Source organism: Notolepis coatsorum, assembly GCF_963971535.1.
Source record: "Notolepis coatsorum genome assembly, chromosome: 7".
Lineage (NCBI taxonomy): Eukaryota > Metazoa > Chordata > Actinopteri > Aulopiformes > Paralepididae > Notolepis > Notolepis coatsorum.
This window is the reverse complement of record NC_140171.1, coordinates 36626822-36652559: the sequence shown is the minus strand read 5'-3', so window position 1 is coordinate 36652559 and position 25738 is coordinate 36626822. Positions and strand designations below refer to the sequence as shown.

General features: G+C 44.8%; 1 protein-coding gene across 1 annotated transcript in view; it reads right to left on the bottom strand.

Annotated features, from left to right (window-relative positions):
* The window catches only part of pds5a (PDS5 cohesin associated factor A), a 131235-nt gene that overhangs the window by 5732 nt on the left and 99765 nt on the right, over positions 1 to 25738 (bottom strand). The window contains exons 19-28 of the mRNA XM_084319029.1: positions 19516 to 19676; positions 18532 to 18655; positions 17875 to 18033; positions 17630 to 17698; positions 12288 to 12424; positions 10946 to 11069; positions 9821 to 10025; positions 9441 to 9555; positions 9012 to 9144; positions 7781 to 7900 (exon numbers count right to left, since the gene is read on the bottom strand). Coding sequence (XP_084175155.1) covers positions 7781 to 7900; positions 9012 to 9144; positions 9441 to 9555; positions 9821 to 10025; positions 10946 to 11069; positions 12288 to 12424; positions 17630 to 17698; positions 17875 to 18033; positions 18532 to 18655; positions 19516 to 19676 — 1347 coding nt within the window. The remainder of the gene's footprint in view (positions 1 to 7780; positions 7901 to 9011; positions 9145 to 9440; positions 9556 to 9820; positions 10026 to 10945; positions 11070 to 12287; positions 12425 to 17629; positions 17699 to 17874; positions 18034 to 18531; positions 18656 to 19515; positions 19677 to 25738) is intronic.

Here is a 25738-nt window from a genome sequence, read left to right as displayed (position 1 = left end):
GGGATCGTCTCTTGTAACACAACGGCACCATCATCTTCTTATCAACCAGGAAGTGCTCGTATGAAACTCGTATTGGTAGTTGATAAATCTAGTGATCTGTGCACAAGCATGATTATTTCTTTCAGCTAAAATAGTGACCATTAACCTCTTAAGCCCTAGTCATATTTTCAGAAAATTCACCTAAAAGTACATACCCAAGTAAATGGAAGATCTACAAGGTACATTTTTATGTTCTTGGTATTCTAGGGGCATCTATGGACCCCAGGGAATGTATTCCCAGTGTCAGAAATAATGTGCCTGTTACTATGCTTAAGGCGAGACACTGCAGGTGAATAGTCAAATATACCTTTTTGTTGATTTTGAGATTGTTATATTTTGCTTCCTAAACATGTCTTCTATGAAACTAGTGACAATAAAACGTCAATAACACACATTTAGTCGTTTATTTTACATAATTTTGCCTTATTGCATCCATAAATGTGCACATATTTAACTCTTTCAATGCCATGCCTGGTTTTCCGTTTTACCGCTTGAATGCCACCATCCGCGCCAATGTTAACGTTAATATCGCCTAATCTATGTTTTAAATTATGGCTATGTGTCTAATCTGCCCATCGCATTATCAAATACTATTTTCCAGTCAGTGCTGTGAAGGCAGATTCTTTTTTTATCGCGTCGTTTCCGTTTCAGAGCAGTTAGAAAAGCCCCCGTTTTGATATAAAAAACAGCTCATTCTGGAGCATTCTATGAAAATCGTCTTTTAGTGGAATATTCCACAACGTTGATATTCGTCGGCCTTTTTATTAATCGTTTTCAAATAAACGCTAGATGATCAATATTATACGTGCACGCACGCACATTACGGCCGCGCACTGATAATCGCCCTGTTGATTTCCTCTCGGACTTTTACAATGAAACCGAAAGAAGACATTTCACAAAACAGCTTATAACTTCATCAAACTTACTCCGATTATCCTACCACTGATAACACAGAGTCCTTACCTGACATCAGATGGTATCCAACTGGTATATTCCAATTCCTGATCACCATTCGAAAAAATCGATAAGTGTATGGATCCAACGCGACACAGTAGATCTCTATGATCCGCGGGGATCTGAGGCTCCAGAATGAACTGTGGTAACCCCGGCTGGATCAGTGAACTGGAAAATGTGGAGTACCGGATTTTTTTCCCCATTCATTTTCATTGAGTCCATTCCAAAATCACTTATGTCATCTGGGAGACGACAGGGGGCGCTTTTTTCCACAGTGATCGTCGGCGCCCCTCGGCTATACTCGGGTAGGCTCGGGTGATGCAAGAATTTTTCAGATCGCAAAAAAAATTAAAATAAAAAAAATCCGAGAAATCTCGTGAGTGGCTAGCAACCACCTATAAAAAAACACGAGAAATCTCGTGAGTGGCACTGAAAGAGTTAATGGGGAAGTGCCTCATTTGCATATATAAACATACATTTCAGAAAACTTGCAATATATTTTTTCTTAGTTTATATGTACATAACAAATTGGGAAAGTTTCATAGTGATATCTATTCAAATATTTTTTGCCTATTAGGGGGTACTACACTGTACTACACTGTTTGTAGCCTGTGTGTAGTTCTGTTCAGTTCAATAACATCATTATTATTATTATTCAGTTATCAGGCATGTGTTTAGGTTGTCTATTACTAATGGTTTGATTAGGTATTGTGTTAGTAAATATCTGTTTAAAAAAAAAAGTATGGCATTTTACAATACAGAACTTTGAAGGCGTTTTCCCAAAAATGAGTTTTAAGAGTTTTTCCTCATACTCTGAGCCAGAAATCTCCACTTCAGTAGCACACACATACACCAAACCTTCCAGTTCTATTCATATCTATGTTCTGAAGGTATTTACAGAAGGGTTTGTTGATATCGCATTCATACCCTGATTTATATCACATTTTATTCCTAAAAACATGGCGAAATATGGAATTTTAACATAAAAATGGACTGAATGGAGTATTTTCTGATTTATGGAGTGATAAAAAGAGATATCCAAAATCCCCTCTGTAATAACCTTTGGCTCTAATATGTCAACAAAATGAAACTAATTTTGAAAATGGCTTTATCCAATGTTCAGATTTCTGTCCTGGAATTATATGCAAATTAGTGCATATTTAAGTAGATCATGCCTCATTTGCATATTTAAACATACAATTTCAGAAAACTTGTAATACAAAAAAGTCTTGTCTTAATATAAGTAATCAACTGGGGAAGTTTCATTGTGATATCTATTAGTTAATTTTTTTACCCTATTCACCTGCAGTGTCTCCCCTTAAATGAGTAAATTGTAATGAACCAAAAAGGAGAATATATATTATTATTGTAATTTATTTTCATCTTTGACGGTGAATAACACCATGCTAACATTGACCAGACATGAGAAATTGCCACTGAGCTCATTCAGCACCTTCTTGAGATCATGTGTACATAAAATCTAAGCAAATTAATAAAGGGCAGATGATTTACAGGGGGTTTTGTAGATACACTTTGCTTGCCATCCGGACACATGCTATTTGAATCCTCTTTCCAATAGCAGAGTTAAATCTGGATTTAGTACCAACAGGCACCCAGTACAGGGCAGTAAAGACTGTGAATGAAATATACTGTAAGTACAGTTACTTTTGTATATCCATAGCTCTGTTTTCTTTTTTAAATAGAGATTCACAGAAAAGAAACAATATACTGTATTTTATGGCAATAACGTTCAGGTTTGTTCAACCCGTGAGATATAATCACGTCAATATCTTTTTCCACGTCAGCCGGGTGCAGCTTTGATAGCGGCTGGTGTGAGCTGGGTAGTGTAGTTTTATGAGATTTTTATAAGCTCATATTTCGCTAATAACACTTCATTGGTAAACAAACAGTGCTGAAAATATACACGTTTGACTGCTGTTTTGATAGGGTTGGGGTCTTTACTCTTGGCTACATTTGAAAAAGAAACGCAACATTACTCAATACGGACTGTATTGATCTATTTATGAAGTGAAATAAATCTCGGCCCGGTACCGATCGGGAAATACTTAACCTGCAAACGTAAGACTACTGACGGCACAATATTGATTTAACTGAGGGGAATTTTATTTGAATGCATGTAATGTTATATCGACAATATGAGGTTCACTACAAGAGCACCCTGCGGTGGAAAATCTATGAATGAAAAGGAGAAATGCAGGAGGAAAATTGTATTGTCTGTTTCGACAATAAATCATCTGTCGAGTGTTTATTTGTGCTTTAGAATGTAACCGCCATGAAACAAATCAGAAAACAACATTTGATTTATTTCATTCCTGCTTTATTCTCCCGCCACTCCCTCTTGTCGCTCGACCACCACCTTGCTGCTCTCTCTCAGGTCGACCACCGCCTCACTGCTCTCTCTCTCAGGTCGACCACGCCTCGCTGCTCTCTCTCTCAGCTAGACCACCACCTCGCTGCTCTCTCTCTCTCTCTCGGGTCGACCACCACCTCGCTGCTCCCTCAGCTCGACCACCACCTCGCTGCTCTCTCTCTCTCAGGTCGACCACCACCTCGCTGCTCTCTCTCAGCTCGACCACCGCCTCGCTGCTCTCTCTCTCTCTCAGGTCGACCACCACCTTGCTGCTCTCTCTCTCTCAGGTCGACCACCGCCTCACTGCTCTCTCTCAGCTCGACCACCGCCTCGCTGCTCTCTCTCTCTCTCAGGTCGACCACCACCTTGCTGCTCTCTCTCTCTCTCAGGTCGACCACCGCCTCACTGCTCTCTCTCAGCTCGACCACCGCCTCGCTGCTCTCTCTCTCTCTCAGGTCGACCACCGCCTTGCTGCTCTCTCTCTCTCAGGTCGACCACCGCCTCACTGCTCTCTCTCTCAGGTCAACCACCACCTCGCTGCCCTCTCTCTCTCTCGACCACCACCTCGCTGCCCTCTCTCTCTCTCGACCACCACCTCGCTGCTCTCTCAGGTCGACCACCACCTCGCTGCTCTCTCTCTCAGCTCGACCACCGCCTCACTGCTCTCTCTCTCTCAGCTCGACCACCACCTCGCTGCTCTCTCTCTCAGGTCGACCACCGCCTCACTGCTCTCTCTCTCTCAGGTCGACCACGCCTCGCTGCTCTCTCTCTCAGCTAGACCACCACCTCGCTGCTCTCTCTCTCTCTCTCGGGTCGACCACCACCTCGCTGCTCCCTCAGCTCGACCACCACCTCACTGCTCTCTCTCTCTCAGGTCGACCACCACCTCGCTGCTCTCTCTCAGCTCGACCACCGCCTCGCTGCTCTCTCTCTCTCTCTCAGGTCGACCACCGCCTTGCTGCTCTCTCTCTCTCAGGTCGACCACCGCCTCGCTGCTCTCTCTCTCTCTCGACCACCACCTCGCTGCCCTCTCTCTCTCTCGACCACCACCTCGCTGCTCTCTCAGCTCGACCACCACCTCGCTGCTCTCTCTCAGGTCGACCACCACCTCGCTGCTCTCTCTCAGGTCGACCACCACCTCGCTGCTCTCTCAGGTCGACCACCACCTCGCTGCTCTCTCTCTCAGCTCGACCACCACCTCGCTGCTATCTCTCTTTCAGGTCGACCACCACCTCGCTGCTCTCTCTTTCTCAGCTCGACCACCGCCTTGCTGCTCTCTCTCTCAGGTCGACCACCGCCTTGCTGCTCTCTCTCAGGTCGACCACCGCCTTGCTGCTCTCTCTCTCAGGTCGACCACCGCCTTGCTGCTCTCTCTCTCAGGTCGACCACCGCCTTGCTGCTCTCTCTCTCAGGTCGACCACCGCCTTGCTGCTCTCTCTCTCAGGTCGACCACCGCCTCGCTGCTCTCTCTCAGGTCGACCACCACCTCGCTGCTCTCTCTCTCAGGTCGACCACCGCCTCGCTGCTCTCTCTCTCTCTCTCTCGGGTCGACCACCACCTCGCTGCTCTCTCTCTCGGGTCGACCACCACCTCGCTGCTCTCTCTCAGGTCGACCACCGCCTCGCTGCTCTCTCTCTCTCTCTCAGGTCGACCACTGCCTTGCTGCTCTCTCTCTCAGGTCGACCACCACCTCGCTGCTCTCTCTCGACCACCGCCTCGCTGCTCTCTCTCTCAGGTCGACCACCACCTTGCTGCTCTCTCTCTCAGCTCGACCACCACCTCGCTGCTCTCTCTCGACCACCGCCTCGCTGCTCTCTCTCTCTCAGGTCGACCACCACCTTGCTGCTCTCTCTCTCAGCTCGACCACCACCTTGCTGCTCTCTCTCTCTCAGCTCGACCACCACCTCGCTGCTCTCTCTCTCAGGTCGACCACCACCTCGCTGCTCTCTCTCTCTCTCGACCACCGCCTCGCTGCTCTCTCTCTCTCAGGTCGACCACCACCTTGCTGCTCTCTCTCTCTCTCTCTCGACCACCGCCTCGCTGCTCTCTCTCTCTCAGGTCGACCACCACCTCGCTGCTCTCTCTCTCAGGTCGACCACCACCTCGCTGCTCTCTCTCTCAGGTCGACCACCTCCTCGCTGCTCTCTCTCTCTCTCTCTCTCTCTCTCTCAGCTCGACCACCGCCTTGCTGCTCTCTGAGCTTGGTCACTCTTTCTACCCTCTTTAAAAAAATTGCAAAGTCAGGAAGTCGACAAGAAAGCCTAACTTTACTTTTAACTTGATCAAACAAAGAGAAATGTCCTCCCCTCATCCTAAACTGGATACTAGAGTACTTCCTTGTTTTATGAATGAAGCAGTACACAGACACGAGCAGCTGTGCTGTGTTAGACCAATCAGCAAAGGTCATCCCTGCAAACCCGCCCCCCATTGACGGGGGTAAAATCTGCAGTCGATGTAACTGGTACCAAAGGAGAGTAGAGTAAAACAGGTACCATGTAGTGCAGGTCGGCAATAGGCGGCCCGCGGGCCGAAATTGGCCCGCCAGCAATAATATCTGGCCCATCAAAATTTTCTTTTTTTATATCAGACCGACGAGGCTATATATTAAGCTATATTGTCCAAACAGAGAAACTACCACCACCTAAAGAATGCTTATTATTATACTTTGTTTTATCCATGTTGAGAGTGAATAACAGGTAGGCAGCGAGGTGCAATGTAGGCTCGTTCAACATGAAAAAAGTCAGCGGGGGAGCTCCAGTAGCTCACCACGTACCTCGAGCGCTATTTCGGCGCCGGGGACAACCGTGCTCGTCACGGATCTGGGGTTTAGCGAGTTCGAATCCCGGACTGCAGCCGTGCCTTTCCCAGAGTGTCTTCCCCCCCATCTGAACCCTTTCAGCCTGTTTCTGTCGGTCATCCTTGACCAGAATAAATGCGATAAACGTATAAAAGAGCCAGGGGAATGGCCAAAGTTTATAAAAAAAAAAAAAAAAAAAAAATCAGCGGACAAATTTCCTATAGTTTCTCAATAGTTCAGTGCGCTCCACAGAACGGGCCCTCAGATAGACGCATTGGTTGCATGTAGTGTAAGATAGACCGATAGAGAGGTGTTTGTCTCTGGTTTAAGGTTTTATAATAAAAAATGGCAAAAAGACAAAGGTATACCGTTCAGTGCTTACGGCCATACCAACCTGAGCACGCCCGATCAGATCTCGGTTCATGGCGTTTGGGAGATCAAAAGCCGATACATAAAGTTGAAAACGTTGATGGACTTACTGGCGCACGTCACAATTGATTTATGAATGAACTGGACGTGAGGATTACAGACCAGCCCACTGCCAACGCAGCCAGCGGTGAGTAGACTACTCCATGCATTTTAAGCTCACGGAGTGTGAATCATAAGTTGCAAGGCACGTTATCAAATAACTCGAAATGTCGGAGAAACCCGAGGATGCGAGTCGGACTGATCCAATCCAGGATGAACACGCAGCTGAAACTGAAAGAGCTTTTAAGACTGATTGGCTCTCGCCGTGGCAAACTATGTGCGCCAACAAGGATCACAACACGCATGCTGCAATCGCTCACACACAAACGGTCACTTTAAAACTAAATGGAAAGGACACTTTAAAGGAACAAGAAAAATAAAGGTCACTTTAAGGAAAGAACTGATGTGGTTCTTGTTTAGTATAGTTTAGATATAGCAAGTATAGCATAGGGATATAGAGTTAAAACTGTACATTGTATAGTAGTGTACATAGAACCCAGTGCCTTAAACCCCTGGCAAACAATCTCAGGAATTTAGCATGTCTATTTTATCATGCCCTTTTTATTACCTGTTTTTTTTATGTCTATTTTATTATTAGTATTATTGCACAATCGAAGCGGGCATGGCCACCCGCATTTCACTGTATGCCCTGGTATGTATGTGGCAAATAAAAGTCTTGAATCTTGAAAGGAAGATAATGAAATTAAAGCATTAATGGATAATGTCCGTGATGATGAAAATAAGGAAAATGTTGAGGATGGTTTGAAGACATTTAACACCTTGTTGGGGGAATTTATGGAATTACATGTCTGCAAACGTGTCGTTTACAGTTTATTATGCCACCTATGCAGCTCGTTTATTGTATCCATTTTCTGCCTCTGCCACAAATGTCTCAGTTATAAGGTGGTCTGTCACAGAGTTAACATGTTTTCACTATCAATATATTAAATTAGCCATTGTTTTTGGTTCTGGCCCGCCATATAATGGCTTGGAAAAAATTTGGCCCGAGGCCAAACTTAATTGCAGACCCCTGATGTAGTGGAAAAGCGCCAAAGTGTGGAGAAGTAGGTCATGTACATTTTCTTTCACCTAGGCCCTAGGGGGATACAGGATTTGCTGGGTAGGATTGTCAGGCTGTGTGCGTGTGTTACCTTGTCCTGCGTGATGAAGAACTTGGAGGGCAGGACAGGGTCTTTGGGAGAGTCCAGGTGGCAGGCAGTGCTCTTGTTGACGATAACGAAGAGAGCGACGTCACACACAATGTAGAGTTTCTGTAACCATAGTAACAAGACAGACACTTATTATTACCATGATATCAGTAACCATAGCAACAAAAGACAGTTATTACCATGTCTTGAGGTTATAATTATGCACATGTGTTTGGTAAGTTATCATGCGTTTCTAGGTGTGTGTGTGTGTGAGAAGGGACGCTGTGTGTGTGTGTGTGTGTGTGTGAGAAGGGACGCTGTGTGTGTGTGAGAATGGACGCTGTGTGTGTGTGAGAAGGGAAGCTGTGTGTGTGCGTGTGAGAAGGGACGCTGTGTGTGAGAAGGGAAGCTGTGTGTGTGTGAGAAGGGAAGCTGTGTGTGAGAAGGGACGCTGTGTGTGTGAGAAGGGAAGCTGTGTGTGTGTGAGAAGGGAAGCTGTGTGTGTGTGTGAGAAGGGACGCTGTGTGTGTGTGTGTGTGTGTGTGTGTGTGTGTGTGTGTGTGTGAGAGAAGGGACGCTGTGTGTGTGTGTGAGAAGGGACGCTGTGTGTGAGAGAAGGGACGCTGTGTGTGAGAAGGGAAGCTGTGTGTGTGTGAGAAGGGAAGCTGTGTGTGTGTGAGAAGGGAAGCTGTGTGTGTGTGTGAGAAGGGACGCTGTGTGTGTGTGTGAGAAGGGACGCTGTGTGTGTGTGTGAGAAGGGACGCTGTGTGTGTGTGTGTGTGTGAGAGAAGGGACGCTGTGTGTGTGTGTGTGAGAGAAGGGACGCTGTGTGTGACGTGTGTGTGAGAAGGGAAGCTGTGTGTGTGTGAGAAGGGAAGCTGTGTGTGTGTGAGAAGGGAAGCTGTGTGTGTGTGTGAGAAGGGACGCTGTGTGTGTGTGAGAAGGGACGCTGTGTGTGAGAGAAGGGACGCTGTGTGTGTGTGAGAGAAGGGACGCTGTGTGTGTGTGAGAAGGGACGCTGTGTGTGAGAGAAGGGACGCTGTGTGTGTGTGAGAAGGGACGCTGTGTGTGAGAGAAGGGACGCTGTGTGTGTGTGTGTGAGAGAAGGGAAGCTGTGTGTGTGTGTGAGAATGGACTGTGTGTGTGTGTGTGTGTGTGTGTGTGTGTGTGTGTGTGTGTGTGTGTGTGTGTGTGTGTGTGTGTGTGTGTGAGAGAGAAGGGACGCTGCGTTAACCTCATTGGCCTTGGTGTCGTCAGGACACTGTGCATCCTTGGTCTGTTTGATGTTCTCCACCATCTTCCTCAGGAAGGCGTGGCTGTTGTTCTCATTCTTGGTCATCAGCACCTCCAACATGAACCACAAGCACCTGCACAACACACATATTTATGGCATTTAGCAAAACACACTTGTCCGGTGGGAGAATGACGTCAGGAGAATGACGTCATATTCTCGGAGAACACATTGATAATGTCCACAAAAGTATAAATATCTACAAAGAAAACGGTCCTAAGATTAAATTAAAAGGACAAAGAAAAACCAAGCAAATGCAAACATGTATTAGGTTACATTTTGGAAGAATTAGGCTGAAGGGGTTGGTTAAAGTGTGTATGTTTGTGAGTGAGTGAGTGAGTGAGTGAGTGAGTGTGTTCTGTGTGTTCTCACTCTTTGATGTCTTTGAGCTGCTCATATTCCTGTGTCTTGGTGAAATCTGGGTCGTGGGCCAGCAGGTGGATCATGAAGGGAACAACGTATTCTGGAAGGAGGCACACTAACTTTTCTGGAGGGACGAAAGAAAAGACAGTGTTGATCCATCACCGAAGTCATTCTGCTGTCCTAGTACCGGTATTCATATTCACACTGTGGTCATGCTCTGGTTGGGATTCAGGTGGGAACAGGGTGGAAAGGAATCCCAATCCGAACACGACATAAAAAGCAAAAGGGCCACCATGTGAATATGGTCAATTGGGCCTCCTGTCATGACCTCTCTCACAGAAATCATTGCAGGAACTAATAAAACATGTGTACGCAGCATGTTGCATTACCGGTGACTGACGGGTTCTGTTTAATGTACTCTCTGCGGACGGTGATGTTTTTGAGGAGGCACTGCCGAGCGTGGGCACGGCGCTCCTTCACAGGGTCCTTGGCACAGAGAGCGAAGACGGCCAAGTACTCTAAAGGCAGTAGCAGCTTGACCAAGGACAGGTGCAGCTTCTGGGCAAAGATCTGACGCACCTGGTAGCACTCGTCCTGCAGAGGGGAGATGGTACAGAGGGTTTACTCGAAAGATTGGAAGGAATCATTTAAAGATCCGCATATGGACTCCATTAAATATGAATGGGGAAAACTGCATTCAGAAAGCAGGAGTTCGAGGAAACACATTCCTAAGGCTTTGCATGAGATTAAGACTGTGCTGAGTCAAGTCAAGTTAATTTGTATATCCCTTAGGGGTGTAACAATGCATCGATTCTAATGTGTTCGATTCGATGCATCGATTTGAATATGTTAGAATAGATTTTTTTTTTTTTTTTGTGAATCAGTTCCCCCAGCCACATTTGTGTAGTCAAATTTTTTTGGGGAATTAACTGATAGGAAATTAAACGAAAATTCATCGAATCAAATGAAGAGATTTCATGATGCATTGAATCGTTGCCTGAATAATCGTAATCGAATTGAAGTGAGGTCGAATCGTTACACCCCATTATCCCTTAATCACAGTTGCATGTCTCAAAGGGTTTCAACAAACCCCTATTATAATGGAATGTTAATGCACACCAAACACAACAGATGATGTTACATTGTCCCCGTCTTGCCTTGTTCTGTCTCAGCACCCCCCCGTATTATATCTCGTTTCTCCCATCCTATTTTGTATTTTCCCCACTTTGCCAATAGCAAATTGTGTATTTAATAGCCGTAACCACTTTTAACTGTATGCTGTTATATTCAAATAGTGTTATAATTATGCTCTTAAAATGTCAAAAATGTCTCTGTATTATGTTTTTACCTGGCATCATCTTGTCATCTTGCCTAGGGATTGCAGTTGAAAACTAGCTTCCCAGCTAACACTGGCATATTTACAGTGGTGGTACTCCGTCTCATTACTGTTGAATAATGTGCACTGTCCCTATTCAAATAAACGTAATAAAGTAAAGTAACAGGTGTGAACTGACATTGATGACGAGGCCGCAGAGCTGGAACTGTTCGGGTGTGATGATGTCATGGTAACAGGGCTCCTGAGCCAGCTTCATGATGGCTCCTCCTGCGGACAGCCTCAGGCGAGACATGTCCGACTTGCTGCAGAGACCAGAAGAGGACATCAGAGGGAATTCAACAGGGGGTGACATGGAGAAACGGTGTGGGGGTGCAAGAAGAAATGGAGCACATTCTTACATGGTTGTTTCGACAGTGAAATATGTCTCAGATATTAAGCGCTTCATGATGTGGCCTTATTTCCAAACAGCAGCCATCTGATCTACGCCCCCTCCCCTCATATGTGATGAACATGAAAGAAAGTTCACACACTGTATGGAGTAAATGCATCAGCGCCAGGCCATGTGAGCGGATCGGAGCGTGAGCGGCGCGCGGAGCGGGCGGTTTTGACGTGAGCGAGGAGTGGGTTTTAAAATGGGTCGGCGCGACGTCCGGAGCGAGAGTTCTCCTCCGCTCCAATCCACTCCAGGTCGCTCACAGTGGTTTAACACTGTTGATGTAATATACATGCAGTACAATGCCAAAGCAACAGATGGCGATGTACAAACATGAAGGCCATTTTCAACCAATGAGAAGGGTGAACCTGTGATATCCGGTTCAGGCTTTGTCACTGTAGAGACGCCCACACTCACTCCTGTTAGAAAACGTATCGACGCCATTGTTGTTGACGTTAGCTTACATGCTAACGTTAATGGCAGCGACCATAGCATTGTGGCTCGGCTAGCCTATCATCGCTTAATATAGCTAGTGAATGGATAAACAACGTTATTTAACATTGCAGAATGGGTACAATTACAATGCGGCTCAATACAAACAATTGTTAAGGGGCCCAGGGGGTGTAGACTGTTGTAGTTTGAGCTAATTTACACCATGCTCCAAAAAAAAAAAAAAAATCTGCCGAGCGATCTGGCGCGGGGCTCGATTCAAGGTGAGCGGGGAGCGAGCGGAGAGCGACTTGGGGGCGGGGTCAACATGATCGATTAGCGGAGCGGACCAAGCTTTAAAGAGCGAAGAGCGGATTTCTCGGCCGCGCCGATCCGCTCACGTGGCCTGATCAGCGCCAGGTGACGCCATGTTGGACGGAGGTTTGATGAAGGATGCATAACTTCACTTGATGCTAAAAATGAATAATACCACAGAACACCATAACAGTGCATAGTAAGGAGCTCCGACCTTCCGCTGTAGCCTACCACAGAACACCATTACAGTGCATAGTAACAAGCTCCGACCTGCCACTGTAGCCTACCACAGAACACCATTACAGTGCATAGTAAGGAGCTCCGACCTGCTGCTGTAGCCTACCTGATCTTCTTCTGCTCCGTGAGGTCTCCCTCGCTGACCAGCATGGCCGACAGCAGGCGCAGGGTGGAGTTGGCTGACTTGGATTGGTTGTTCTTCATGCCCAGTAACCAGCGTACCAGCAGCTTAATGGCCTGTACCTGGAGGAAGGGATCAAATACAGGATTGTTGTTGTTTTACGTTAGTATCTTTGCTACAATAGCTTCTAAGACTTTAATATTCTTAATACCGTTTTGAAAGGAACACACCAACATTATGGAATATGCTCTTACCTTCTCCAGAGTCAGACAAGAAGATGGATACAAATGTCCTCGCTGTACATTCAGTAGAAAGCTACACTGCAGTAGAAAGCTATCCGGCTAGTCGGCAAGCTAGCCTAGCACAGCACAGCACAAATGAATGGAAGCAGGTACGGACCACTAGCGTAGCTTAAAACTCTGGGAGAGATGTTTTTTGTCCAACAGCTAGGCTAGCTGGTCCGTATCCGCTTCCATTCATTTGTGCTAAGCTAGGTTAGCTTGCAGCCAGATAGCTTTCTACTGAACGCACAGAAGAAATTGGTATCTATCCTCTTGTTGGACTCTAAAGACCAGCATTTCCCATAACGTTGGCGTGTTCCTTTAACCTCTTAACCCGTTAAGCTGTAAGGTCCCCCAATTGGGGGACCCTGCTGTTTTCGATCAATACAGACCGTATTAATTAATGTTGCGTTTCTTTTTCAAATGTAGCCAAGAGTAAAGACCCTAACCCTATCAAAACAGCAGTCAAAGTGTATATTTTCAGCACTACGTTGTTTACCGATGTTTTAAAACATTTCCGAAAATACGAATTTATCGGAATATTGTGAATTCTATCTCTCTTTTATCGTAAAACCGTGAGGAAATGACTAAATCCAGATTTAACACTGCCATTGGAAAGATGAGCTTTTTCCCTATCCATAGATGTATGATGGCCACAATAATGTAATTTATATTCATCATAATTCAATTTTGTATGTATAATTCAAATAGATTATAATTATTACTGTATCTACAAATCCTTCCGTTTAATCATCTTCCCTTTATTCATTTTTTTTTCTCCACTTTTTCTCCCATTTTTCTATATTTTCTCCCATCCCAATTTCGTATCATCCAATTCAACCCTCCCCTTTCACGAACGCTGTTTCTTGCCTCCCACAAGCCGGCTGCAATGTGGACTAAGTCATACATAGCACAAGTCCCCTCCGGTACTTGAAGAGCAGTCGCATCTTTTCACCTGCGCAGCTCGATCTCTCAGTGGCGAGGAGTAACGCGTGGGAGGCTCACGCTGCCCCCGACACTTCCTGATTCTACTGCGCAGGCGCACCAACCGACCTGTAGGAGTCGCTGTCCACAACGCCCGATCCCCACTTATCAGTTTCCCACCCCCTAATACGGCCAATGTGTATTAGTATGGACGGCCAGCTAAACTGAAAGCAATGTGGAGCGCTGGGCTCGAACAGGCAAGCCCAGCATCTCCGTCATTCGTGGCGAGTGCCTTGGCCACTACGCCACGTAGCCGCCCCCATCTTCCCTTTATTCATTTGCTTAGATGTTTTGTACACTTGATCTCAAGAAGGTGCTGAATGAGCTCAGTGAGCGTAATCAAAAGAACCTCAATGTTAGCATGGTGTTATTCACCGGCAAAGATGCAAAAAAAAAGAAAAAAAATCATCATTTATATTCTCCTTTGTTTCATCCCAATTTACTCAAGCCTAGTAACAGACACAATATTTCTGACACTGGGAATACATTCGCCGAGGTCCATAGATGTTCCTAGATACCAAGAACATGCTAATTTACCTTGTAGAAGTGGAGCAATCTTCCATTTACTTGGGCATGTACTTTTAGGTGAAATTTCTGAAAATAGGGCTACAGCTAAGCCCTAGCCATATTTTCAAAAACATTTCCTAAAAATACATACCTAAGTATATGGAGGATTGCTCCACTTATACAAGGTCCATGCATGTTCAGGGTATCTAGGGACATCTATGGATCTCAGGGAATGTATTCCTTCCCAGTGTCAGAAATATTGTGTCTGTTACTATGCTTGAGTAAATTGTAATGAACCAAAAGGAGAATATAATTCTTCTTTTGACGGTGAATAACACCATGCTAATGCTAACATTGACCAGACGTGAGCCATTGCCATTGAGCTCATTCAGCACCTTCTTGAGATCAAGTGTACAAAAGATCTAAGCAAATGAATAAAGGGCAGATGATTTACAGGGTTTTTTGTAGATACAGTACTGAATTTTGCGATCCGGACACATGCTATTTGAAATATGAATATAGAATATCAGGTCTATAAATGACCTTATTATGGCCAAGTCACACATCTATGGATTGGGCCAAATCTTCTTTCCAATGGCCGACTTCAATCTGGATTTAGTACCACCAGGCGCCCCTGACAGGGCAGAACAAAACGTGAATGAAATCTACTGTAAGTACAGTTACTTTTTTATAATGTAAATTGCTCCGCCATTTTTCATTAGATTGCAATGCGTTTTTTTTGCTAGACGTTCACAGAAAGGTAGAGAAACCAACTGCATTCTATTTAGTTAATAACGTTCAGGTTTGTTGCACCCCTGAGATATGATCGCGAAAATAACGAGAGAAAAAGAAGCTTCACGCTAGAAGTCAGATGATTGACCGGGGCTGGCGTGAGCTGGGAAGTGTAGTTTTATGAAATTCGAAAGCCCTGGGTCTCTTCTCTCAAAAGACTACACTCGAGTTAGGTTGTGCCAATGTCCTCGCCTCAATATGCACCTTTTTCCGACTCGATGCGTTGAGATTTATATAAACTCATATTTAATTTCACTAATAACACTTCGTCGACATCATTGGTAAACAAACGTAGTGCTGAAAATATACAATTTGACTGCTGTTTTGACAGGGTTAGGGTCTTTACTCTTGGCTACATTTGAAAAAGAAACGCAACATTAAATAATATGTTCTGTATTGATCGATTTATGGCGTGATATCAATCTCGTACCGGTACTGGACCGCTCTGGCTTAACACATTCCCCGCCAACAACGAGTTTACTCATTATTGGGCGCCAATCGTTGAACGCCAAAAACGAGTATACTCGTTATTTGATCGTTTTTCCTTTTATTCAATATTTGTATTCATTATTCATCCAGGGTAGGGCTGGGCGATATGGCCAAAAATGATATCGTGATAACGATATCGATAACAATATCATATCATTCGATAAAGAAATTAAATAGATGTATGTTTATTTTGCAGCAATTCTTTGTCGTTGCCGCCATCTTTAGTGTTACAGCCCCTCACACTCCAGTTCTCAGGCTGCAGCTGGTTTGAAAGCGAAAGTAAAATCGGCTTCTCTGCTGGCTGTGGCTCAAGGGGAGTTGAACAGTTCTGGCTCTGCTAGTTTCTTTTCTATCTTTTGGCACTTTTTTGGTGCACCGTGACTCATGACTGGAGACTAGCTCTGCTAGCACACATAGCCTACTGTGTACAGACGGTTTCAAACTGTATTTTAAATTAGAAAGCAAACAAAATAAATGGACAAGAGAAAAATAAATCTCAATTTGGTCAGTATTGTCATTTGGACAAGCAAAGCCATTACTTTAAGTTGCAGGCAAGAAAGACAAGTCTGTCCACTGTCTCTCGAAAGAATTTCGATATCTTTTTTCCCCCCGATAGATTATTAAAATATATCGCAATAATTATCGTTATATCGCCCAGCCCTAATCCAGGAACCTTTGTGTTACCATAGGAAATTAGTCTGAGGTCACCAAAGTGTAATGCCGGCCGCATCCAGCTAGACGGCGGTATCAAGCACCCTTTGTAACATTGTATCTTGGCCTGTGGAACGGCCAAATGTCTCCAGTTTCATTTTTCCTTGTCGGGCGAGGCGAACGGTTCTCCCGGTTCCATTGAAGCGCGTCAAATATCCCCGATCCATATGTTGTGGACCAAATGGACATTGGATGTACCAGATGGCGATCAAACAATTGGAATATTATTTTTGGAATACTCCCGATCACAGTTAAGCACGATCTGGCGTCAATTTTAGCTTGATCCTGCAATGCTTTTATACCGATCGGGCTGATAAGCATTTTTAGTGTTCAATACGAATGCCACTACTGACAATCAAATAATCAGAAACAACTCCCCCCCCCCCCTTTCATGCATTCATGATGGAACATAATACCTATGATATAGATTTGATTTCGGAATAATGGCGTGTACAGGCAAGAAACGGCAACGTCTATTGGAATTGACGTATACGGCTATAACTCAGCATTTCGGGAATTACCCTAGACCGCTCTAAAACCATACTCATATTCACCACGGTATAACACGGGAACGTATGGATGGAAATTAATTTTTTTTCACAAATTGAACAATAGATAGGTGATGTCAAATGGGCCATAGTATTGTATCCATAGCTATAATATAGAATATAGTTATAACTCTACAAACAAGGTGATGCACTCCTATCTTTTAAAGCGTGGCAGTGCTAGAGCGGAGCCAGACTAATTCCCGGCGGTCAATGTGTTAATAATAATAATAATAATAATAATGGATTGGATTTATATAGCGCTCTTCGTGACACCCCAGTGACCCCAGAGCGCTTACAGAGTCCATTATTCGTTCATACACAGTCATACCGGTGGTGGTAAACTACAATTGCAGCCAGAGCTGCCCTGAGGCAGACTCACGGAAGCGTGGCGAATAATCATCGCCTACGGCCCCTCCGACCACCACCAACATTCATTCACATGCATACACATTCATACGAGGCAAGTAGGTTAAGTGTCTTGCCCAAGGACACAACGGCAGTGGGATGGACATGGGCTTGAGCGGGATTCGAACCACCAACCCTTCGATCATTGGACGACCCGCTCTACCCCTGAAAGTCATTTGGTAAACAAACGTAGTGCTGAAAATATACACTTTGACTGCCGTTTTGACAGGGTTAGGGTCTTTACTCTTGGCTACATTTGAAAAAGAAACGCAACATTAATTAATACGTTCTGTATTGATCGATTTATGGCATGATATGAATATCGGGCCCGTCGGGCTTAAAGTTGGACTAAATGGTGCATTTATATAGCGCTTTACAATCTTTTGTTCCATTCACTCACACACAAGAGAGTGAAGGCAACCATGCAAGGTGCCAACCTGCTCATCTGGAGCAATTATGAGTCTTATGTCTTGCTCAAGAACACTTCAACACACTGCCCAGGAGGAGCAGGAATCGAACCGGGAATCTTTCCGATTACCAGACGACAGCTCTCCCTCCTGAGCCACTGTTGCCCCTAGAGTTGAAACCAGGTGGACTGTGTTGCTCTTACCTTCGCTAGGACCTCAGGTGAAACCTCATCGTCTGCCGTCCACAACTTCCCATTCTTGTTGCCCATTGACTGCAGAGAGCAAAGACACTTCAGTGTTGTGTAGGTAAAGCATCACAATCACATTGCATTTAAGAAGATACTTGTGGTCGATATGCCTGCTGTTTACATGTTGGGACACTACACTGTGTGCATGAGGCAATCCAACAGGTGTACAGCAATGACATCGCCTCCTCATCTCCACCCACCCTGTCGTTCATGAGCAGGTCCTTGACGATGAAGTTGGCCACGATGGACTTCATGGGCGAGGCAAACTGATCTGGGGCCAGCATGGAGATGTGGCCCAGAGACACGAGGGGGGTGATCAGCTGCTCCGGGACGTCCGCGTTCAGACTGCGAGACAGCGGCTGGGGGAAAGGATGAAAAAGAAACGGGAGACGGAAAAGGAATAGATGCGAAACAGGGAGGAAGAAGAGGAGAGACGGGATGATAATGAGACAAAGAGGAAGAGATGAGAGACAGGATGACAGAGAAAGAAATTGAGGTGAGAATGAAGGGCATTTCATTCTGAAGCAATTCCGTCAGTCTGTAGAACAAGGCAGGGTTAAAACAGTTTCCACTTCAGATTTGAAGGTAATGGTGTATGCCAATGGCAGCTGTGCAATATGACTCATCTAGGCAACAATAAACTTATGTTTACACTAAACTTAAGTTTATTCTTTACAACAACTATTTAAATGTGAAATTACAGTGGGTCAAAAACTATATAGAATGTGTAGTCTTGCGTGTATTGGGGCTTAAGTTTTCTTTCCCATACTTTACCCAGATCATCTGTGTACCCCCCCCCCCCCTCCCCCCCAAGTGTAAAGCCACATGACATGGATGGACAAGAAGTGACCCCCTACCTCGAAGATCTGTGCCAGCTGCACCTCCTTGTTGTTGAAGATGGCGTGAATGCAGTGGACGGCCTGCTTGGCCTGGTGGGGTGTTCCCCGCTTGGCCTTCATGTGCAGGACGGGAATCAGAGTCCTGGTGGACAGAGAGAAGGAGACGTTATGACCATCTGTCTCCCGAGAGGAGACATTATGATGATTGTGTTGCCAGAGAAGGAGACGTTATGAGGATCTGTGTCCCCAGAGGAGGAGACATTATGACGATCTGTCTACAGAGAGACGTATCTGTGTTCCCAGCTCTAAAAACACTCAACTTAAAGGATTCCTTCTACAGAGATCTGAAAGGAGATTGTTACAATTTTTTATTTTTTTTTATTATCTTTCTTCCCCTCCTTTTTCCCAATTTTTCTCCCATCCCACCCTTCCTGGTTGTTGCGTACTTTCCCCTACTGTTGGTCGGGGAGACCGGAGACTGTCACATGCTTTCCTCCGACGCATGTGCAGCCTGGGGCAGGCCAACCTGGCCGCGCAGGTTCTCACCGGGGAGAGTGTAGCGTGTGGGAGGCCACACTATCTCTCCTCAGTTCCAACCATCGCTGAGCAGGCGCCCCGACCGAACTGTAGGGGTCGCTGTCCACAACGCCCAGGACCCACCCTTCAGCTTTCCCACCCCCTGATAGAGGCCAGCCAAGCTGATAGCAACGCCGGGAGCTGGATTCGAACAGGCGAATCCTAGTGTCTCCCGGTGTTGGTGACGAACGTAGTCTCCGTGCGCCACCTGCCCCCCCCCCAGATTGTTACAATTTAAACTGTATGAAAAGACTCCCAGACATCACCTTCCCTCGCAAAGTGTGATGATATTGTTTTCCTTTGATACAATTATCAGACATTCCAAAGCTGAACTGCCTATGACAATAGAGCTATAGAGCCTATTATAACATCCATTCCATAACGTGCAACTAGAAATCTCTCTCCATCCACCTCTCCGCCTCTTACGATCTGATCTGCTGAAGCTCCGTCTCGATCTTCTGGCCAGTGTTCCTGAAGATCTGGATGGCAGCCTCTGCCACCTTGTCATCCTCCATCTTCAGACACTGGAGAAGAGACTCGTAGGTTTCTGCCGAGTGGAACGCTGTGGGGTGGGTGAATGACAGGACCTGGAGAGGAGCAGAGAGTAGGGGAGGAATAGGAGGAGCAGTAGGAGGGGAGAGAAGAGGAGAGGTGAGAATATAGTAAATCAGAGTAGAGTAGAATAGAACAACTGACCTATCTCAAACCCTGCCCCCTTTTCTTGATCCTCATCACAACTGTTGCTTCCCTCTGTCAATTAGCTCTTTCTTCTATTCATACATCTCCATCAGTGGCAAGAAGCCATTTGAATTTCATTGAACTTAAAGTCGCCTTCCCCCATCTCTATTTTAGGTTATGGTGGGGTGCGAGGTTAAAGTTAGGATTAAGGTAAGGGTTTATAAACAACCTTAAACAAATGTGACTCGGCGTCACCAAACCCGACTTGGTGTGGCGAGATACAAGCATCAGAAAATGCGAAAATGTCTTGCACTTCAGAAAATCGAAAACTTTAATACAATTTGTAAATGAGTTAATTATTGTTAGATTATCCGACAGTATTGCGTCTCAATACTGTGGAAAGACTACAGATGAGGGCTTACGCTGGGTGTGGTCTGTCTGCACGTGCTTCATGCATTAATCACAAGTACTTATAGGTGTTGAAACACACAAGGACACAAGCTCTCCTTTCTAGCAGAGAGAACGGAAATGTTAATACACTTCTTAACGTTATAAGTTATAGCAACTTAACTTGTGACAAACGCAGTGTCTATATTAAAAAGACCTTCATCATAAAACGCGAGTCAGGTGTATTGTCATTAAACAACATTAAAACACATTTAGAATGTCACGAATTTTATGAGCGAATGAAATTCGTTCGAGTGGATTTATTGCAACCTAATGCCATAAGAAAGTAAATTCATTCAATAGGGAAACTCAAAGAAAATAACAAACAACTTTTATATTTCGTCAGCATTTTCCATACAGGCATTTCACAATTAAGGTTGGGTTTCATTTCAGCCATTGTTATGCTTTATTGTCATTAAACATCCACTTGTAAACAGCTGTCCTTATTTTAATGTTGCGCTTTGTTATTGCGTGGCTTGAATCCGCGGCAGTAAGCCAGATAAACAAATTTATTAACGCGCCTTTCAAGATGCGCTATTGGTCAGGACAGGCCGCCACGGTGCGGAAACAAGATTCCAGCTGCCCTGTGACGTCCGTGTCCTGCACCAGCCAAAGTATCAAGCAGCGGTTTAAATTTTATCATGCCTATTTTTTCCCCCCGTTTATTATGTCTATTTTATTAGTTTATTAGTATTACTGCACAATCAAAGCGGGCATGGCCACCCACATTTCACTGTATGCCCTGGTGTGTATGTGAATAAATCTTGTGTTATTTTAAATGATAATAAAATCTTGAAACTTGATTAGTCTTGTTTACATCAGGGTCCCCCATTTTCAATTCATAATACATAATATACATACTAGGTCCTGGTCCACATAATACAGTATATAAATACTAGGTCCTCCTTATAAATACATTTACATTTGGTCATTTAGCTGACCCTTTTATCCACTTTTAGACTTACAAGGTCTGTACGACAAGTCATCAGGAAGGGCACAACTCTATCAGCTGAGTAACTATGTTCATCAAAGTGTTGAGTGCTACAGTGTATGTAACTGAGGGGTACAATTCCCTGACTGTATTGATAAGTATGGTATCATTAAACCACTACCGCTTTATGTACTTTAATTACTGGCCATACAGTACATGATATATAAATATGATGAACACTTCCCACAATAAATCGGTTCCACACAAAGTTATAATTAAGTATTTATTGCAGCAAAAGGTACATAATATACTTCTCTATTATACTTTGGATGCTCTTGTAAGGCAAAGGAATGTGCGTAGGCAAATCAATAATGAATGTCCATTCTCTGGTTACGCAGGAGGTAATTATACGACCTGAATCTTAGGGAATTATATCTATGGTGCACTGGTAATATATAGCGGGAGATACTGAAGGGTCCCCCCGGTTGTAAGCCAGCAGGGGTAGAGGATCTGTCGGTAGTAGAGAGTCTGGTCAACGATGACTAAGGAGACTCCAAGTACAGGAGACGGTGCAATAGTCTCTTGATCCACAGACGAATACAGCTGTTCTCCGTAGACTGTAGCTCCACAGTGAAGAAAGGTAGCCTGCCTCAGGCTCTCTGAGGCGCAGACTCGACGTGGCTCCTCACAGGGTAAATCCCACACACGTGTAGGCGTCGGCGATTCTCCGCTCCATAAATCACAGGACCAAAACAAATATAATCCAGCCGTAAATGGCTATGCAGTCGTCGGGTAGATTAATCCAGTGTACATGTCCACACGATCCTCGTCTAGGTCTCCTCGGGTGAAAGCGCCATGAAAGCAGCCCAGCCTGGATAAGCACTCTAGCTGGTACGAGGAAGCGTTGGTGATGCTGGTCACTGTAGAACTTTAGCCGCACGATACACTATACACAAATAGACTATTACTGACTTAATAGAAATATGTCGCACTCGACGGTATAGCGCCAAACTCTGACACTTCAGTTATTAATTCGCACGCGGTCTCAATGCTCTCTTTGGGGCCAAACAGGCCATACTTCACCGCACGGAGTATCGTGGGTGAGGCTTCAACTTTAGTTCCTAAGTGCTTCTGTATTCACCTGCGCCATATTTATATGCACGGCGAACAATCTAGTGCCAGCCTCATTTCTGTCTCGTATTCTTGGGCAAGGCCGGGCATGTACAGACATGTCTTGACGGTGGCTTTGAACCTGACTCTGGAGGCATGGCCCTGGCGCCTGTGGACCGCTGTCCAATAGGAGAATGAAATATTATGGTCTGTACTAGGCTAAAGGGATATTCCGTGTATATGTACAAGGAATATACAAGGGATATCAAACGATATACAAATACTATGCAATATATATCAATCAATAAATATATATATTCGGTTTAATCTGATCCTTTGTAACAGCCGCCTCCTAATTAGTCCCACCTAATTAGCTAAGCAGAGACAGATTAACCGCACTGTCCACTACTCAATGTCTGTTGTGAGGGGTCGGGCAGTTCACAAAGTCATGGGGTCATGGTCGTCATCGATAGTATCGGGGAGCCTTGGCAGTTCTATTAGCCTCGCCACGGGTCGGGTGTAGATCCGTCCTTGGACGAGCACTTCGGCTGCTCGGACCTTTCCGTCGGCACCGGTGATCACTTTGCTTACGCGGCCAGCCGGCCACATAGCTCGGGGTAGTGACTGGTCGATAATCATGACGACTGTTCCTTCTGTCAAATTGTCTCTCTCTTTCACCCACTTCTGGCGGGTCTGTAGAGACGGTAGATAGTGGAGTAGGAAGCTGTTCCAAAACTTGTCAGCCAATACTTGACTGTACCTCCACATTCTTCGGCCGTTCGCTTCTTCAGGCCTGTACATTGTCTGTGGTAGCGCGGGGTCCAGCCGCCCCATCAAGAGTGTGTTGGGGTGTATATCAATCAATAAATATATATATTCGGTTTAATCTGATCCTTTGTAACAGTGTAGCAGGGTATCTGCAGGTTTAGCCCAGTCAGATTTAAGGCTTTTTAAGACTTTTTAATGCCACTCAGAATTAAATTTAATACCAATTTCACAATAACAAAATGGCAAAAAGCATGCAACGACACCAATTAGTTTAAGTTTAGGGACACGTTGGTCCAAAGATGTTTATTAAAACATAACTTGGAAACTTAAAAATCTTGAACTTAAAGGAGTAACTGGATTGGATGAATTTCAACAAAGGGGTGACCAAACATAAATAGCAAATATAGCTATACAAAATATACCAGGGGCCAAGCAGCAAGTGCAACAGCCACATTTCCGTCAGAACACATACTACCATAGGACTGATACCTGTACGAACACATGATTATCACCATAGGACTGATACCTGTCAGAACACATAACTATTACCACCCTCCCCAGGGTATCAAAAAAGTCAACCAACAAACAAGATTCTTGTGCCGGATCTCCTCTCTGGTAAACAAGAATACCCTGAAGACTCTGGCAGGAGCACTCATTCAAGGGTACTACGACTATGCTTGCACCTCATGGTACCTAAGCACCTCAAAGGCCCTAAAAACAAGATTACAAACATCACAAAACAAACTGGTCAGACTACTGCTTAACCTCACTCCTAAAACCCACTTTACCCCTGCCCACATTCAAAACCGCTCTTAAAGAGCACCTACGGGAGGCTGCAATTAGAAACTGGGCACCGTAAATGTCCAACCCCCCCCCCCCCCCTCCTAATGTACAGTCTCCTCCCCATCATATGTATATATTTTCTGTTAGGATCTCTGGGTAACAGTACTGTATATTTGCATATGTCACAAATGTAACAGTACAGTTACTATGAATTGAAAATGGGGGACCCTGATGTAAACAAGACGAAAGTCTCTCTGGTCTGCATCCCCTTAACAATTGTGTGTATTGAGCCGTACTGTATTGTACCCATTCTGCAATCTGTTAATAAAGTTTTTCATTTATTCATCCAGTCGTTTTGTTTTTGTGGTTTGGTTGAATGAATGAAAACTTTGTTTAACAGATTGCAGAATGGGTACAATACAGTACGGCTCAATACACACAATTGTTAAGGGGATGCAGACCAGAGAAAGACGTTTGTCTTGTTTACATCAGGGTCCCCCATTTTCAATTCATAGTGACATTTATGGCATAGGGACATACAGGTATATAGTACTGTTACATTTGTGACATATACGATATGCAAATATACAGTACTGTTACCCATAGATCCTAACATACATATGATGGGAGGATACTGTACATTAGGAGGGGGTGGGTGGGAGGAAAAAATACAAAAAATACATAGTGGGTGACATCGAACATAAACACAAACGTGTCCTTGTTTACATCCGTGAATAGATTATTTTCAAGTTAAGACCTCAGCTTCAAGTGTTGGCGTGGAGCCGCATGTTATCCGGACTTCTGTTGGTGCAGATGTTATAGTCCTACCTGAGATGGCGGGGCCGAAAAGAAATTCGAAATAGTAGTTTGCAGGCGCCGTTTTTGCAGAGCAGAGGTACGCTTAGCGCTGCTCAGCATGTGCGACTCGACTGCTCTTTTTTTGTTGTTGCAGCGGGCCTCGTAATGGTCTTTGACTGGGACCAACCATGGCGCAAACAGTGGATTGTCGAGCCAGTTCTCGTTAAATTGGCACTTTCCCATATTAACGAGTGCAAATGCTAAACTAAACGTAACGTTATCGCTTCCGCTTCGCCTTGCTAACGTTAGCTAGACTCCACTGAAATTGTTCCCGGCCAACATAAGGACCCGTGTTGGTTCCGCCCCATTCCGGTCTGCGTGATGCTACAACGCGGCCAATAAAAACTCCCGACTTTATCTCCCGTTAACCGTTCTTCCCCAGATTTCATAATAAAACATGACATGGCATTTTATCTTTCCTTTCTATGGCATTTTTAAGACCTTTGAAAATGGATTTAAGACATTTTAAGACAAACTAAGGCCTTAATTATTGATAAACCAATTTAAGACTTTTTAAGACTTTTTAAGGATCCGCGGACACCCTGTGTAGGTTAGTACTATATTAGGACAAGTATAATACATTATATAAATACTAGGTCCATAGGCCTAATACTTGGAGATTGCTCATCACTGGGGCATGTCATAGACAGTGCCACAAGATAGACTCATTGTCATAACAAAAGAGCCTGACTAGAACGCAGAAAGGTGTTAATTGCCTTGGATTACAATGCATTCTGGGTAGGGTTGTAGTTTTTTAACACTAAGGGGCCTTTCTCACTCACCCATTCGGTTCCGTTCCGTACCGTCCTCATTCCGGGTCGGATGCGAACTTCCCCCCTCCCTCTCCCCCCTCTAGTTGTGTACACACTTCAGTCTTGGTTCGCTCCGGGTTCCGTTTACGGTTTGCGTTTTGAGCGTTTACGCTTGCCGTAGGCGATGATGTCACGCTCGAAAATGTAAACAGGAAGTGTGTTAACACGGAGACGGGATGCTGATATAAAAGAAACAAATAACCAATAAATATGAAGTTATATTTGAACCTCCGTTGTCAAGCCTTGTCAATATAACCCACCC